General features: G+C 40.6%; 2 protein-coding genes across 7 annotated transcripts in view; both read left to right on the top strand.

The window, feature by feature from the left end:
* The window catches only part of akap11 (A kinase (PRKA) anchor protein 11), a 233,014-nt gene that overhangs the window by 144,770 nt on the left and 72,180 nt on the right, over positions 1 to 16,064 (top strand). The window lies entirely within an intron of this gene.
* kcnh3 (potassium voltage-gated channel, subfamily H (eag-related), member 3) overlaps positions 1,218 to 16,064 on the top strand; it is a 137,620-nt gene continuing 122,773 nt past the window's right edge. Inside the window, 1 exon segment of the mRNA XM_055059798.1 lies at positions 1,218 to 1,862. Coding sequence (XP_054915773.1) covers positions 1,787 to 1,862 — 76 coding nt within the window. The 5' untranslated portion in view covers positions 1,218 to 1,786.

The raw sequence follows: 16,064 nt of genomic DNA, 5'->3' as shown, positions 1-16,064 counted from the left end.
ATTGAGCAATGTGTCAGTGTGACAGTTTTCTGAGGGTGGAGTTATCGGCTGGGAGTGAAACGGTGACTTTTGCCCTAAATGCTGCACTTTCAACACATGGACATAATTCTGTTAATGAATTAAAAACCCACAATAGTGTCTGAAATAACTTGAGACTAACAAAAGTAATAAATAAAGACTGACTGAAAATGCACCAATGAAAATCAGACATATGAATATGTGTGTGTGTATTTGTTTAGCTGTCCTACATAGGCATATTTACTACTAATGATCCTCATGGGGATCAAAGCCCAGTCCTAATATGATGGACACCCTTGTTCAGGGTCAGAGGTCAAGTTTAGAGGTAAAATGTAAATTGGCCTTTGGTTAATGTTAGGGTTATTGATACACACTTGTAACCATTAGGTGTAGCTGGAATATGTCCCTTTAATTGTTATTATTATTATTTGCTGCTTGGGTATGTAATGGGTAAAGATTTGAAGCAATCTTTAACTGTTGGTGAGTAGATCAGGGAATGAAATCTTTTTTTTTTTTTTTTTTTGTGGTTCTTCATAAACACAACATTAAACTTTAGTCCAGTAAAGAAAAAACAAATGAAGTTTACTCAAGGGTAGGACTGCTGTGGTGCTTAGAACCTCTCACAACTTTGAGTCAAATTAACTCAGTGAATCTCACACACAGTCAGTTCATGTGAAAAACACTTCAGCTGTTCAGCTGTTAAGTGTTGTAAAAGTCTTCCCATCGGAAAGCAGAAGAACTCGAATTAATGATTTAAAAGTGAAAAAAAGTCGTGTTGGTAATAATGCAAACAAAGGGCACAAAACTGTCTGAGATCAAAGAAACCACAAGGTGGCGCAATGCGACTGTTCCATCACATTTGATTCTCTTCCTGAACGCGTCCAAGCGCCAGAATTCCTAATGTGGTGCTGAGGAGAGAAACAAAGGATCACCAGACTCCATCCATGTTTTTTTTTTGTTTGTTTGTTTAACTTGAACCTACACAGCCAGTGTTAAATTAAACAAGTTATTGCATGGAGTACCGCTCTAAGAAATGAAATAAGACACAGCACACAGGTGGAGTTGTTGTGAAAACACACGTTTCGTCCTCCTCGGCTTTGTGTGAGTCTCCACTCCTCGGCCCCTCTGGGAGATTTTGGGGTTCTAACGAGATTTTCCAGCGTCAGGTGTTGATCCGATCAGGAGGAGGGCTGCGTCGGCTTCCCAAAGCGAGGATCCCTTTGTTGTCTCCCACACCTCCACTTTGAAAGAGGACCAGTGCTTGGCGAGACCTGGAAGGCGTCACGTGACTTTCACTTGTGCTAAGATAACCACGCAACGAGAGAGAGAAAAATAGAGACATAGAGAAAGAGAGACAGAGAGAGAGCGAGAAAGAGCGTGAGGAGGAGCCTGCTGCTATAAGATGCACTCCGCGCACCATCAGCACCAAAACTTCCACTTCGCACCATCCATCCTCATCTCTGGCGCGCGCGCACACCGCATCCTGGCTGCTTCCGTTTGATCCCCTCACTCTTCCTCCTCCCCCGGCTTTGGAGGGTTGCACAGGTGCATCCCTGGGTTACTGCTCGCTCCCGGCTGACTTGATTATGGTCACAGCCCCCGCGGTGCCAAGGTGGAGCCGCAGCGCGTATCTCGGATCGGTGCGCTTCTCCAGGGGCTGGGATGCGCACCGGGCACCTCCCGCTTCTTACCGAGTTTTGGGTCTGAGGAGGAGTCCAGCGGCGCCCCGGGGCGCAGAGGCAGGAGGAGCCAGTCGACCCGGAGCAGGATGCCGGTGATGAGAGGGCTGCTGGCCCCGCAGAACACCTTCCTGGACACGATAGCCACCCGCTTCGATGGCACCCGTGAGTAAAGCAGCTCTGGCTTTTTTTCCCCTTTCTTTCTTCCTCCGCAAACAGCCATTTATTTGGGGGAGAAAAAAACACTTTTGTCCTCCTAATTTCCATACATGCACGGTTGGAATGATTATTTTAAGGATTCAACTTTAAAAGTTTCCACGCCAGATTTTCTCTGCAGTGTCTCAGAGGTTCAGATGCACACAGGTGGTCCAGGTGCATCCCAGAATGCAGCAGGTCACCACATATGGGTCAGTTTCAGTGTCAAGGCAAATATGGAAAAGATGTATTTTGCGTCGTAATGCTCTTACCATAAAGTTCTGCACAAGTCGATGCGCATTTATCGCATAAACAATCACTTATCGTGATAAATTTATCGTGATATTAATTTATTGTTGTTGCTGATGTTTAAAAACCCCAAAATCTGTCCTTGTTGTAAGGATTGATGATTCTATTATATTTTTTTCATCGTTCGATGAATAATATATTGGAAAATACATTTACTGTGTGCAGACAAGTGATACAAACACTTTATGTGACTGCTGTTCTGAAGAAGCTTGTGAAAAATGTTTTGTCAAGTGCAGAATTTGTGTTTGTGGGACTTTAACTACTTTGACACACAGTTACCTAAAAATGTGTGATAAATAGTTAATGTCATCACTTTTATTGTTGTCACAACAACACTTCAAAATGATGTCATAAAACTTGGAAGTCAAGTAGGCTACACAGTGCTGCTCCTCCTCCACCTGTTGCTGTCCTCTGCTGTACAGTTTGCTGAATGAAAAACTTGGCTGCAGACTGCCTACACCAGCAAACAAACCTGTTAACATTGTATGATTCTCAAAACTGCGAACTTTGACCTGAAAATATGAACTAAATTTAGTGTTCACTCCAAATATTTGGTTTTGTCCATTCCTAAAAAACTCAAATTAGAATACATTTATTTTGACTCTATTATCGATGTAGTTGTAATATTTTTGCAACTTTTTTCAATAATTGTTGTCTTCTTAGAAGAAATATGACTAGATAAAATTATGCTCACTCTTTTAATTTTTTATTTTTTGGGTAACCATGGTAATGCTTTAAAAAAAGAAAATTACTAAGACCTGATGGAGCAGAGCATCAGTAGATTATTTTGATTACAAATGTGTGCAAAACTTTGTCAATTATCCTCAAATGCTGAAAAGAAGCCCCACCATTTGACAGTTGAGGTATTTCCATTAACAAACACAATTAATATCACACAAGAATAAGTTTGTTCACGTGTGAAGTTATTAAACATTGCACCATCATCATCCTGCAACTACTTCCTGTTGTCTCCTTCTTTGTGGTTTGCACCAGAAATAAAATCCTGTTGTGTGACAAAAAATGTTTCCGGTTTTGCAAGATAAACCAATTTTGATACGGCAATTGAGTTCCTGCACTTGTCGTGTTTCTATTTAGTGAATTTATTTCTGAAATGTGAAATTGCACAATTTTATGGTCAAACGGGAAGCTCAAGCTGCATGCATTTATTTTCCTGATACATAAACGTACAATCACCTTCTCTTTTCACGTCCTGCTCTACCTTTTCTGCTTCTGTCGGTATTCAGTCTGCAGGCTTGTTCTTGTCTGTCCGTGTCAGCCAGTCAAACCAGACAGCTTGAAGTTCGCAACATGCGGCCCACTCTGATCTTTTCTCGTTCTTCCCACCCATAAGAGCAGTCGTTGCTCCTTCTGACTCAGCATCACGCCGCTCTGCTTCTTCAAAGCCGCTAATCAGGCTTTTTTTCTACTTAGGTCAAACAGAACAACAAGATGTTTCTCTTTGTTTTTCTTTCACTTTAGCTCTGCTTTCTCTTCATAAATTGTTTTAATCGAGAAGAAAACGTGTGCTCTCAAATATCAAGCCTTCATTTGGACGTATTCGAGGACGTCACATTAACTGATGGGGAACAGATTGTGATTCTAAGTGCATTCGTTTGCATTTTACTGGCTGTTTTCCCCCCTTTTTTATTCACTCAGGTTTATCTGTATTGTGTGTGGCTCCAATCAAACATTTCAAGAATATTTCATGAAAACATTAACTCACATAAAAGTGAATCAGGGCAGACTGCACCAATGTGTTGACTGACAGTGGATTCCTGAGCCTCCTGTGACGAAGAAGAACACAGCAAAGACATCTGCCACTTCCCAGAACTCAACTCTCCATAGCTTGCTTTTCATGTCGATTGCAGGGAATTTTTTGTCAACAAGCAAAATCACACCTTTGTTTTTTGGGTATAATTTGTAGAAAAAAGATATATATATACATATATATATATATATATATATATATATATATATATATATATATATATATATATATATATATATATATATATATATATATATATATATACATATATATTAGGATTAGGATATCAGGATTTTATATATATACAGTAAAATCCTGCAGTGGAAATCTTTCTTTTGTCTTTTCTTCCTTCCCTTCCTTTTATCCTCCCTTCTTTCTTTCTCTCTCTCTGTTTCTTTCTTTCTTTCTTTCTTTCTCTCTTGGTGAGTGTGTCTTTGTGAGCAGACGTGATGAGCAGCCCGAGTGTGTTTGGACCCCTGCTGTGTTGGTGGGCGGGCGAGAGATGCTTATATACGGCGTCCGAGGCGGCTCGTCTCAGCCTCTGTCTGTGTTAAATATTCAGGGTGAGGGGCGGGGGGGGCTGTGAGGGAGCTGCTGGCTGCCAGTGTCTCCCCTCCTCTTGTCTCTATAAACCAGTTAACATGTGACAGCGCTGTGGAAAAGATTATTGTGAGGAAGCGAGAGGCAGATCCAGATCTTGCTCGGAGGACTGAGCCGGGAAGCTGAAGCAGACAAACCGGCGGACTCTGAAAGAGAGGAAAACACCCAGAAACATGCGCTTCGTTATCACCCCCCCCCGCTGTAACATGTCGTGTGTCAGACTATGAATGCTGCTTTATTCATGGGGAGAGTCTTGTCAACATGTGCTCCTCACACTGTTCGCTGCTGACACAGGAATCCTTCAAATGCTAAGCGACCCCCGGGTCTGAGCGGCGGCCAGTCTTCTCTGAGAGGCCCCTGATCCAGCCGAACATGCGCAGTCTCTGTAATTATGTGAAGAAGGGGGATTGAAATGAGAGGATGTGGGGCCGGGGCAGGAAAAGGGGGAATACGGGAGGCATTATTGCTAATGTTGTAGATAAAATTCATTTCTGGTCCATCAGTCTCAAAATATGCTTTTCCAGGTTTTTTTAGAGGGGCAGTGTTCTGTAAAATCGACCTTTTTTAAGTTTTAGATCATGTTGCTTTTGTTCTTTTAGGCATTCTTAAAGAATCCTTTACCCTCCCATGAAAGCTCAGAGTCAAAGTCCCTCAAAGTCCCTCAGAGCACCAAGCCTTTTCCCCTGAGTTCCTTCAGACTAGCCAGCAATAATCAGCAAACCCTTGATGGAGCTCACAGGCTCCACTTCTCATTCAAACGCTGGTAAAAATGTTGTCAAAGGCTTAATCAGCAGAGAAGTACTGATGACTTCCTGAAGGCGGAGTTTCAGAAAGAGCTGGAGTTTCTTAAAGAGACAGAGGCCCAATTTCAAGAAGTTCATTGACAGAGCAAATTTACTTTTAAGTCAAATTTATTATATGCAGCATTTTTATAACAACTAAAGCTAACACGGTTACTTGATTATGCTATAAAATGTCTCTATGTTCCTGGAAAACACATAATACTGCTCCTTTAGCAACACTGAGAGATTAGCTCCTCATTAAATCACACTATGGTGAGAATGGATGAGACGGGCCGTTATCTGCTGGCCTGTGGAAGTGATGGAAGCTTTGTGTCCCAGGTATAGTTGTATTTGAATCAGATGGGAACCCTGATTAATTTAAAAGCCATTCATCTCTGCCACTGAGCAAGCTGAAAGCACTTCATTTGCCGTGGTTAGAGGAGCATCAGCAGCTTTGTCTGCCTGGGCCGCCGCTCTTAAATGACAACATGTAAAGCATGGGGGATTGCTGAAGTGTTCCCCTCAGAAATATCTCCAAATCCTCAAATCTAAAAAGAAGCAGAGCAGGTCAAGTGAAATCTAAGAACAGTTTCTAATCTGTTGCTTTACAAGGGAAAAATAAAAACCGTTTAAATGATGGCGTCTTGCAAATAAAGCAACATGGAAGTTTTGTATCTTTCTTTATTTTTGCAGTGTTTCAATACCTTTTCCAGACCCAAGTCAGGCAAGGGGGATAAGAAAATCTCGATTAGTTTCTATAGTGACCTTGCTGTGATTGAATTTATTTTTAATGACCGCCTCATTTGCCAGGAATACACAAAGAAGTCATATCTTGTTTGCAGCATCACTCATGACAGAGACACATGCTGTGTTTTTAGTTTGGGAGGTGTGAAGTGTCTGCAGCCTGAGTGGTCTCCGTCAGGTCCGCAAAACGCCAAAAGTGTTGGAATTATTGAAGATATAATGTACAAGTACAAATTACACCATAAATAACACATTTTATTTGCCTTTTTATTGCAAAAAATGTTTGTACATTTTGATTCCACAATATATGACATATATATGTCAACATTTCATTGTCAAAGTCTTCTGACAATGAAAGGACTTTAATATGCACACACACACACACACACACACACACACACACACACACACACACACACACACACACACACACCACACACACACACACACACGCACGCACGCACGCACAGACGCACACACGCCCACACACACACACACACACCCCGGCACACACACCCACACACACACAAACACACAGACACACACACACACACACACACGCCCACACACACGCACACAAACACACGCAGATAGATGTCACACACATGGACTTTGATTTGGGGTGAAGTGCTGTATCACACTGCAGTCAGACATCACAGCTTCTGAATCATACAGTTGGAGGAAGGTTATTATTTATAGCCCCCTGTCATGGTGTCTCCAACAGCTCTCTGAGCAGCATGCAAAAGAGAATGCACCTTGTATGGTGTGAAAAAAAAAAAAAACTTGAGAAATGATGAACTATTTGGCGTGTGTCAGGTTTTTAAAATGTTCAAATAATGGAGCTGAAAGTTGGCTGTTTTGAGCTTTATGTCATGTCAAAAACATACTTGGGTTGTTGCTTTCATTAATTGCCCATGGCAACCAAATGCTGCCTTCGAGGACAAAGTTTCTCCTCGGAAACTTCTGTGCTTCCTCCTCACAGTGCAGCCCTCCCCTGTGACTCCTCCACTCAGCTCCTTCAGACTAGCAGCAGTCATTAGCAAACACCTGGTGAAACTGAGCATCTGCTGAGTTCAATATGCAAGATACTTTTCAATATAAAAACGTCGTTAAAGTATCAATGGAAGAGCCTTACTGTAATGACTTCCTGTAGGCGGAGTTTCACAAACAGCAGGAGTTTTTAAGAGACAGAAGTCCAATTTCAAAGGGTTAAATTACAAAGTCAAATGTATTTTAAAACCTGTTCAGCCACCTAATTAGATGGCAATAGCATTTGTTCCAAGAGTCTCTCTGGGACAAAGGTTATATTTATGTTTGTGTTTTTATAACAACTGAAGGTGACATAGCTACTTGATTATGCTATAAAATAACATGATCAAGCGACTATGATTATAACATAGTTACTTGTCTGTTGAGTATTATATGAAAAACATATAATCCTCTAAAGAAACACAAAACCAAATCTTGGAGCAAAGGGCCACTGAGAACACGGAAACATCGACCTCACAGCAGAGCAATCGGTGTTTGTTTGGAGCTGCACAGTGAAAACGGCGTCTGTGTGGGACTGTGAGTCAATTGGCCCTATTTATTGAGCTGGCCTTGGCCTGGTCCTAACCAGGTTAGGGCCTGAGTCTGCTCATCACATGGACATGTCGGACAGACGCACCCTCTCTTTATTTCACGTTTCATTTTCATCCTGGAGAAGTACAGGCCAGGGGAAGGATTCCCACGACCTTTGCCAGTGGAACTGGCAAAGGGCATGTTTTTAATAACGTGAAACACATAAAATGATCAAAACAAACATCTTGTATTTGCTGTCTTTAAAAGCATAAAATAAATTCACTAGTGACAGAAAGCTTCAGTTTCCAACAGAAAAATCCCCTCTAGGTTTTACTGACAGGAAGTAATTCTTAATGTAATTATTAGAGCTTGAGACTTCACAATATTTCTTGCGGTATGTAACATTTATGTTAAAAAGTGTGTTGTTTTTTTTGTTTTTCTTTTTAAATATGTGTGAAAACTGTCACTGTATCATAACAACATAAAATAAGACAGATAATATGTGAAAAAATCACGTTATCTGCATGGCTGTGGGAAAAGGTGGTGAGAGAACGGCCTGGCTAATTGGTAGCTGTTAATAATGCTACAGTTAGCATTATCTTCTTAAAAATACCTTTTACTTTCTGAGCATTTCTGGTTTCAAACCTGCAATACTTTGACAAAGAAGAACTGAGCTGGATAGATTTAACTAAACACAGTTTGTGATCGATCACATCTATTTTTTTTGTGGCTCTAGTGTCCCGCCGCATGAAAGCAGGCCGATAGGAAGAGGGGGTAGGATATGCATCAAATATCGCCAGGTCCGGGAATCGAACCCACGCCGCAGACCCAAGGCCTCCAAACGTGGGCCGTGCACCACCACAACACACCCACTATCACATCTTTAATCCTGACATATAACACAAAACACTAATGCTCTTTTGGCTTTATGGCTAACTTGCAGAGGCAAATCAGCAACATGTTCACTGGTTAAACATAAGCTTCATATTTCTTCAGTGATTACAGGTGCTTGAAAATCCTGTTGCATTGTATGACATACCATCTCATTTCCCCTCAGGAAGTTTTCTATTTCATTACAAGAGATGCTCTCACTGTAAAGACTTCATTTTGATCACGTGTTACTTTGCTACAAAACCCTTTCAGAGCGACTTGTGTTTCATTATGTCTCCTTCTGAGAGCTGCGAAGTGTCAAATCATCTGACTTCCCTTCCTTCTCCTCCATTCGGCCGTCCCTCGTGCTCATTAGTTGCCGCGCACCCTGTTTGTTTGTGTGTGTGTGCACCTATGTACACACAATAAGTGAGAAAATGAGTGTGAAAGCTGTGCCTGTGTGGTGTACCTGTGCAAGTCTGTGTCATGTGTGTTTGACAGCAGAGCTGCCTGGTGAGGCATTGTTGTGCCTCAGGTGTGCGTTTCCCCCGTGGCGCTTTGTGCTTAACCCGCCCCAGTCCTTGGCTCCAGTCCTGCAGGAGCAGATGTAATGACACCAGAGTAATGGACGAGTCGACCGTCTGTGTCTCCGCTAGGGCCTGCAGCAGCTGTACTGATTTTGGGACTTTCCAGTTTTTGTTAAAAAAGAACTTTAAGAACAGCATTTAATTACCCTTCCTCTCTCAAATGGACATGAATTATTTCATCTTCGGATCAGAGGCAATTTCGCTTCACATTTTTGCTAAAGCAGTTACCGTGAAAAACAGAAAATAATTAAGAGTTGAGATTTCAAACCGGTTTTAGCTTGTTGTAGAAACGATTAGTGGAGTTAATGTGAGGCTAATATCAGTCTGTTAGTGATTTTAAATGTAAAATAACACAGAGAGAAAGAAAACATAGAAAAGTCTAGCAGTATGCAAGGGGACAGCTCATATTGATTCAGTGTAGTTACAGCATCAGCACATAAAAACTGACATCAGCTACAGTCAATAGGAAGGACAGAGAAGCACAAAATCATTGTCCTCTTGTGTTACCAATGGTTACCTCCAAAGGAAAGTCATCACTGCTGAACTTGATAAAACAAAACATTTTACTTAGAAAGGATTACCTTTCTAAGTAAAATGTTAAACTGCTGGAAATAAGAATTATGTGACGAGCAGTGACAGCATGAGGGTATGTGAGTGTTTACGACCGCCTTCACTTAGAAGCCATATACGGTAGTTTTCCTATGAAGTCTGACGTTTATTTTTGTACTGTTTTTGGGCTCTCTTGTGTCACCTTTAGCCGTCAACCCGTGTCAGCAGTAAAACAGATGTTCCGGCAGCATTGATCCAGGAAAAAGAACAATAACCTGGCTGAGCATCCAGGCAGCGCTGCAGGGGTTTCTTCTGTAATGGAACGGAAAAAAATGTCAAAATCTCAAGCTGCATTTTCCCACCGGGTTGAGCCGTTTGGTTTTGAGCTCAGTAACGGGTCCAAGCTCTTCACTTCCGCTTCTCAGACACACAGTATGAGCCGTGACGAAGTAGAGAGAACAAACGAACTCCGGAGACAGGTGAACAGCGCAGACAGGTAGAGCCGCAGACAGAGCCAGAAATAGTCACCGGGCCAGGTGGTCACTGAGGATGTCACTGTGTGCATCAGAAACGAGAGACGCAAAGGACAGAAGAAGCAAAGTGTGCAGGAGGAAGAGGGCCGAGGCTGCTTCCTAATAGCAGTAAATGAAAGTGATGAAGCCAAAGTGACAGGAGCTACATGCAGACGGCTCTGGAGTAATGCACTCAAATAGGAAGCAGATGAATCCAGGCTCCTGCTCTATTAGACCCCAGACTCTCTGCCAGACACACACAAAACAACAACCAGAGGAAGGAGCTCCCGAATGTTTCCTCAAATGTCGTTCATTGCCTCATTTACATGAATTCTTACTCAGTTAAGCTTGTGTTAAATCGTATCGTATCGTAAATGTGCAAGTAAGCAGATTTTATGATGCTGCACACTCAGGTTATCTTTAAAGGCTCGTCTGTGAAATATAATATACTTTTACGCAATTTACTGACCCTGGAGGAGCCAATGTGTTTCTCCCAATTGTGTTATTGTTGTAAAAATGACATTGGTCAAATCAGGAGATTTATAAAGAAATGCATGATGGTTGACTTGGAGTAGAAGTACAAGACTTTAGTTTTGGACAGGCTGTTCAAAACTAAAAAGCCTGACTTTCTTGCAAAGATTAGGGGTTCACATCAGCAGACTGGTGTGAACACATCATGCACTTCATAACTGCAGCTGCCCAGCGATCACAGACTGAGGGATTCATCAAACCATCTGAGAACCAAATGAATGCAACACAAAATGGTGACAATACAAGATAAACTCGGGATTCAGACAGCCGATAGTTCTTTTGCATCGTTCAAGAAGTGGACTAAATTGCCTTTTGAAATACTTCTAGTTTACGCAATAAGTAACTCTCTAAAGTAGTATAATTTGGACAGAGCAGAATGTGCTTTTCTAAGAGTTTGCAACATTTATTTATTTATTTACTTATGTGAGGTTGTTGTTTGAAATTCAATGTTGCTTTATTAGTTAAAATATATTGCTGCAGTTTATTATTCAATGTATATTACCATTAATATATATTTTTTGACTGGGTTGGATTTACAGACATTTAAGAAGCTGTGACTAAGAAAAGTGATTTCAATCAGAAAGTATTTTAGAAATGTAAATTCTTCCAACCAAGCCCTGAGCTAAACTAAGGCACTATTGAATCATTTTTAGAAATGACTCCAACTTGCTCATTTAAGAGCATTTTCATCTATGTGATTATAATTTGAAATCTTTGGTTTATTTTAATCAGACCCTTAAACATCCAAGTTTCTCTTTCTTTGGCTTCTTCTTATTATTTTCAGTTCATCTGTCGGCTGAAAAAACATCCATGCAAGTTGCATTTTAAAGACCGGCCAACAATCAACTCTGATTACCAGGGTCATATGTAACGTATTTAACATGAATGGAGCCAGTTAGTCATCAATTCTTGTGTTACTTTAAGGTATTGAGACATAAAAATGATCTCACCAGCTGTTTTTCTTCAGAGATTTTTACAGCTATGTTTGACTCAAAGGTCACAAAGAACCAAGGCTTCACTTCTACTGTAAAATTTTGAAATGATGTAACTTAGTAAATAATCAGAAACTGTCACTATTGTCTTAGTATTTATCTCTTTAGCAAAATCTGCACCATAAGCAACTATTAAAAATATTAACATCGTTCATTTCTGTTTTAGTTTATTTCTGCAGAAGAGATAAACTAAAGTATTTAGTGATTTGCAACTGATCACATCTGGAAACCAAAGAGTAGCTGAATATGACTCATTATTTAAATGTTATGTGCTGATTTCCTTCTAATCTTGAGAACACTCAGTTTCCGTAGTTATTGCAGATATCAAAACGTTCATACGGCCGAAACGTGCCGAGGTCTCGCAGTGAACATCAGCTCTGTTGGTTTAACCTGAACCTGGCTGCTGTCCGTGGTGCTGAATGGAGAGGCGGCCGGATGTTCATTTAGAGCAGAAATATTCCAAGATACAGCTGCAGACCGGCTTCACAAGAAAACCACGAGTGTGTTATTATTTATTATGAATGTTACATAGAAAGAGGTCTCTGGTGGTTGTGTCTAATTGACTAATTTTATTGATTTATTCATTTATTTTTAGATGTATCTCAGTATCAAAATATTAGGTTCAAAATGTCATCTTTTCATTGCAACATTACTTGTTTCACAGGAGAAACTTGTTATTATGGTCATTGTGGTAAAAAACAAAACAAACAAATGAAAAAACTTCAAAATCCAAAATGCAATCACCTCAGCCTTCCATAGTGGGGTGAAAAGAAACAAAGTGGAGTTTCACATACACAATGTAATCATTAACAATCGTGTCGATAATAAATTGATCATTCTATACTTTTAATTTCAACCAATCAGACTGCAGCTGCTGTCACCACACTTCCTGTAAGAGAGCTGGGTTCGTGGTGGCGTTCAAGATGGCCGCCTCAAATGTGACACAGGAAGAATGGTCACATTTACACAATCTGGAACCGAGAAAAGGGAATGATTAGAGTTTAATCGAGTTCTTCTTAACAGTGACTTGCGCAACGGCAGATTGATATGTGACAAAAGGAAGCTGAAATCTAACATACAACCTCACACTTCCAAGGTTGACACTGAGTCAGTCACCCAAACACTGACTCTGACATTAACTTGGCTTAACCTTTCAACTGAGCCCCACTTTGACAGGAAACTTGAAATTCCCTGCCAGGTTCCTCAAAGAAATAGTTTGCGTTGTAGCAAACAGCTTCAGGTTTATATTTGTAGTCCTTCCTGGTGTTCCCGCTCTACCCCGCCTCTTGTCTCAGGCTCATAAGTAACACTGAACCGTCGTGTTCTTCCTCATACAGACGCCTTCACTCTCACAACCCGAGGTCGGTGTTGTCAGGCTGTCAATAAGCAAGGTCACTCCAGGGGCATTCCCTCTGTTGTTCTTCTTTTTAATTAGCTTCTCACATTGCAGTTCAAGTTGGGTGATGTTTCTTAGAGGAGAACTGAAAGGGCCGGGCCTGTTTCATCTGGCTAAGAGTTTGGCACGGAAAAGCAGCTGAAATCTCAGGTTGCCAGGAAACTGTTGTGAGTTCAAAAGGAGGCGTGAAAGGTGCTGGTTTGCTTTCTTAGGTGGGTCAATACCAGACTCAGCAAGGCTTTCAAAAACAATTACAGCACCTAAAACTGAAGACACAGAGATCACACCTTTCAGGTCATGGTAACATGCGGGATGACGCCCCCTGCAGGAAGCTTGTACTGACTGGATAAGGCTACAGAAGATCCAGATTCATACACATGTGTATAAATGTAGTAGGACTCTGGTTTTTGAGATAGTACTTCATTATGGATATTAATTCAAAATTGACAAAACATTATCACCGTTTTTTTTTTTTTTTTTTTTTTTTTTTACATAAAATCCACCTACCCTCTAAGTTCAGTCATCATCTCAGAATTCTGAGATAAATGTCAGAATTTTTTTTTTCCACAGTGACGCTGATTCTCTTCTGTAGAGTAGAACTTGTTAACCTTTCACTTTATCCTGTTGTCTGTCCATCCAGTCCAGCTCCAATCTGGTGCTTTGGCTGCTTTGAAGTCGGAGCCAAACGGTGTGTGGCTTCTCTGTGACCTGAACTGATTAGCAAACTGACTCATATTTTGACCCGCTGAGGAGGAAAACAAAAAATAAAACGAAACAAAATAAAAATAAAATAACACACACACTCACACAAAAAAAAACTATAAAATTTCAACTCTTGCTGTCTGGATTGAAGAGGGAGGTCGCAGATGGAGAGTGTATCTTCTAAGAGTGTCCTCTAGTGTCTGAGACCAGCAGGGGAAAAAAGAGCCTAGAAGCTAACATAATGTGAAACAAACAAAGAGATCAACTCTAGCCACAGGAAGCTGTTTAAAGATGAAAATATCTGTGTGAACACAGATGAAAAGAGAAACGCAAAGTCAAAAGGAAAAGGAAAGGAAGATGGGATCAGAGTCTAGAAGAAATAAAAATAGCAAGAGGAAAAAACTTTATTGTCCCACAGCGGACAAATTCATGTGTAACAGCATCTTTGAGACATGGATATGTACAAAAGATCAGAAGGTGTTAGAGATATCTGAAAAACAAGATTAACAATATTAATAGAAACATAAAACATACTACGCAGTTATCATTGTGTCAAGCAAAACACAAATCCTTAATGTCTCAGGGTCATGATAAAAGCTGACTGACTGACTGACTGACTGACTGACTGACTGACTGACTGACTGACTGACTGACTGACTGACTGACTGACTGACTGACTGACTGACTGACTGACTGACTCACTGACTCACTGATCAATTGAAGTCTGGTCAGTGTAGACGGCTTATAAACTCTACCCAGTTTTTGTACAACGTATTTCTAGCTTTTTCATACATTGTTCCTTATTGCAAACATTTCACACTGGGACAAAACAACAGTTAATCCAGCAGACTTCCTAAAATATAAAGTTTGTCTAGTCCTTCCTGCTCCATGTCAAAATGCAGTATCACCAAACCTGCACTCATCCTTTTCAACACATAATAACTTCAAGAAAATGGAGTTTAAGATATGAAATGGTTAAGAACATAAAACTGAGAAAATATGGAAATGTCATGAAGGGATTAACCAAGTGTCTAAGTTAACATGAAGATCAACTAAATAAAGTTTAATTTGTTCTTTATGTAAATTCATCTTGTTGGAGGAGATGGATCCATTTTATATTTTATTCTAGAGAGTGTGCTGTAGTTTCTCGACAGGACTTAAAACCTTGCTTGAATCTTCCATCAAAGCTCCTCATATCTCAATCCAGGCATGAGCTACTGATCCATGCAAGCTTAACTTCCCAACTTTCAAACTGACTGAAGCAATTCACAACTCTGTCACGGTGGTGATTACATGCTGATAACATGACGGTGTCAGATAAGTGGAGTCAATACCTCAACATGCTGCTGGGCAGGTGGTCATAATGTTCTGACAAAATGGTGTTAAAGGACACATTATGTAAAATTGACCTTTTTTGAGCTTCACATCATGTTATAATGTTATTCCCTCATCAAAATCATGCCTGGATTCTGACCTTCATGCATGTTTTGAAAAATCCTTGAATTTCTAGTGTCAACCATTCTTATCAGTGGACCAAGCCCCGCCCTGGAGGCGCAGCTCCTCCTCTGAGCTGAAGTTTCAAAGCTTCCGAGCTTCTGCCACACTGACCAGCCCTCCAACTGCCACACTCAGCTCCTTCAGACTAGCCAGCAGCAATTAGTGAACACCAGGTGGAACTACACTCCGATGAGTTCATCATACAAACTACTTCTTAGTGAAACACTGGTAAAGCATTCTTAAAGGGTTAATAGAGGAGCCATGTTGTGATGACTTCCTAAAGGCGGAGTTTCTGAAAGAGCAGGAATTTCTTAAAGTGGCAGAGGCCCAATTTCAAGGTGTTACACTACAAAATCACCTTTCTTTTAAGTTATACTTTATATACAGCATTTTTATAACAATTGAATATAACCATTTCTTGATGGTACCATAAAATTTCACCAGGTACCTGGAAAATACATAATACTGCCCCTTTAAATGTGATATTACTGTAGGGTCAACAGTTGCCTGTCAGTTTGAAGTCTGCGTGGACGCGACGTCCGATCGAGTTCAGAGCAAACAATCATTTGGCTTCCTTCAGACAAACTCCCGCGTTGTCCTGTTTTATTGAAGATGTTTGTATTATTTGTCTGAATTTGTGATTCCGAGATGAGATGTGAAACAGCGCTGCCACATGTTTTATGTGTCTCCTCATTCCAAAAGATTTATCCAACAATAGAACTAAGAAAACATTCGTCTGAACTCTGGGAAATGACTTCCCATTGAGTCCAGCG

Source organism: Poeciliopsis prolifica, unplaced genomic scaffold (assembly GCF_027474105.1).
Source record: "Poeciliopsis prolifica strain line A6 unplaced genomic scaffold, Auburn_PproV2 SCAFFOLD056, whole genome shotgun sequence".
Classification (NCBI taxonomy): Eukaryota; Metazoa; Chordata; class Actinopteri; order Cyprinodontiformes; family Poeciliidae; genus Poeciliopsis; species Poeciliopsis prolifica.
Note: the sequence above shows the minus strand (reverse complement) of the source record. Positions and strands in the feature narration are given on the sequence as shown.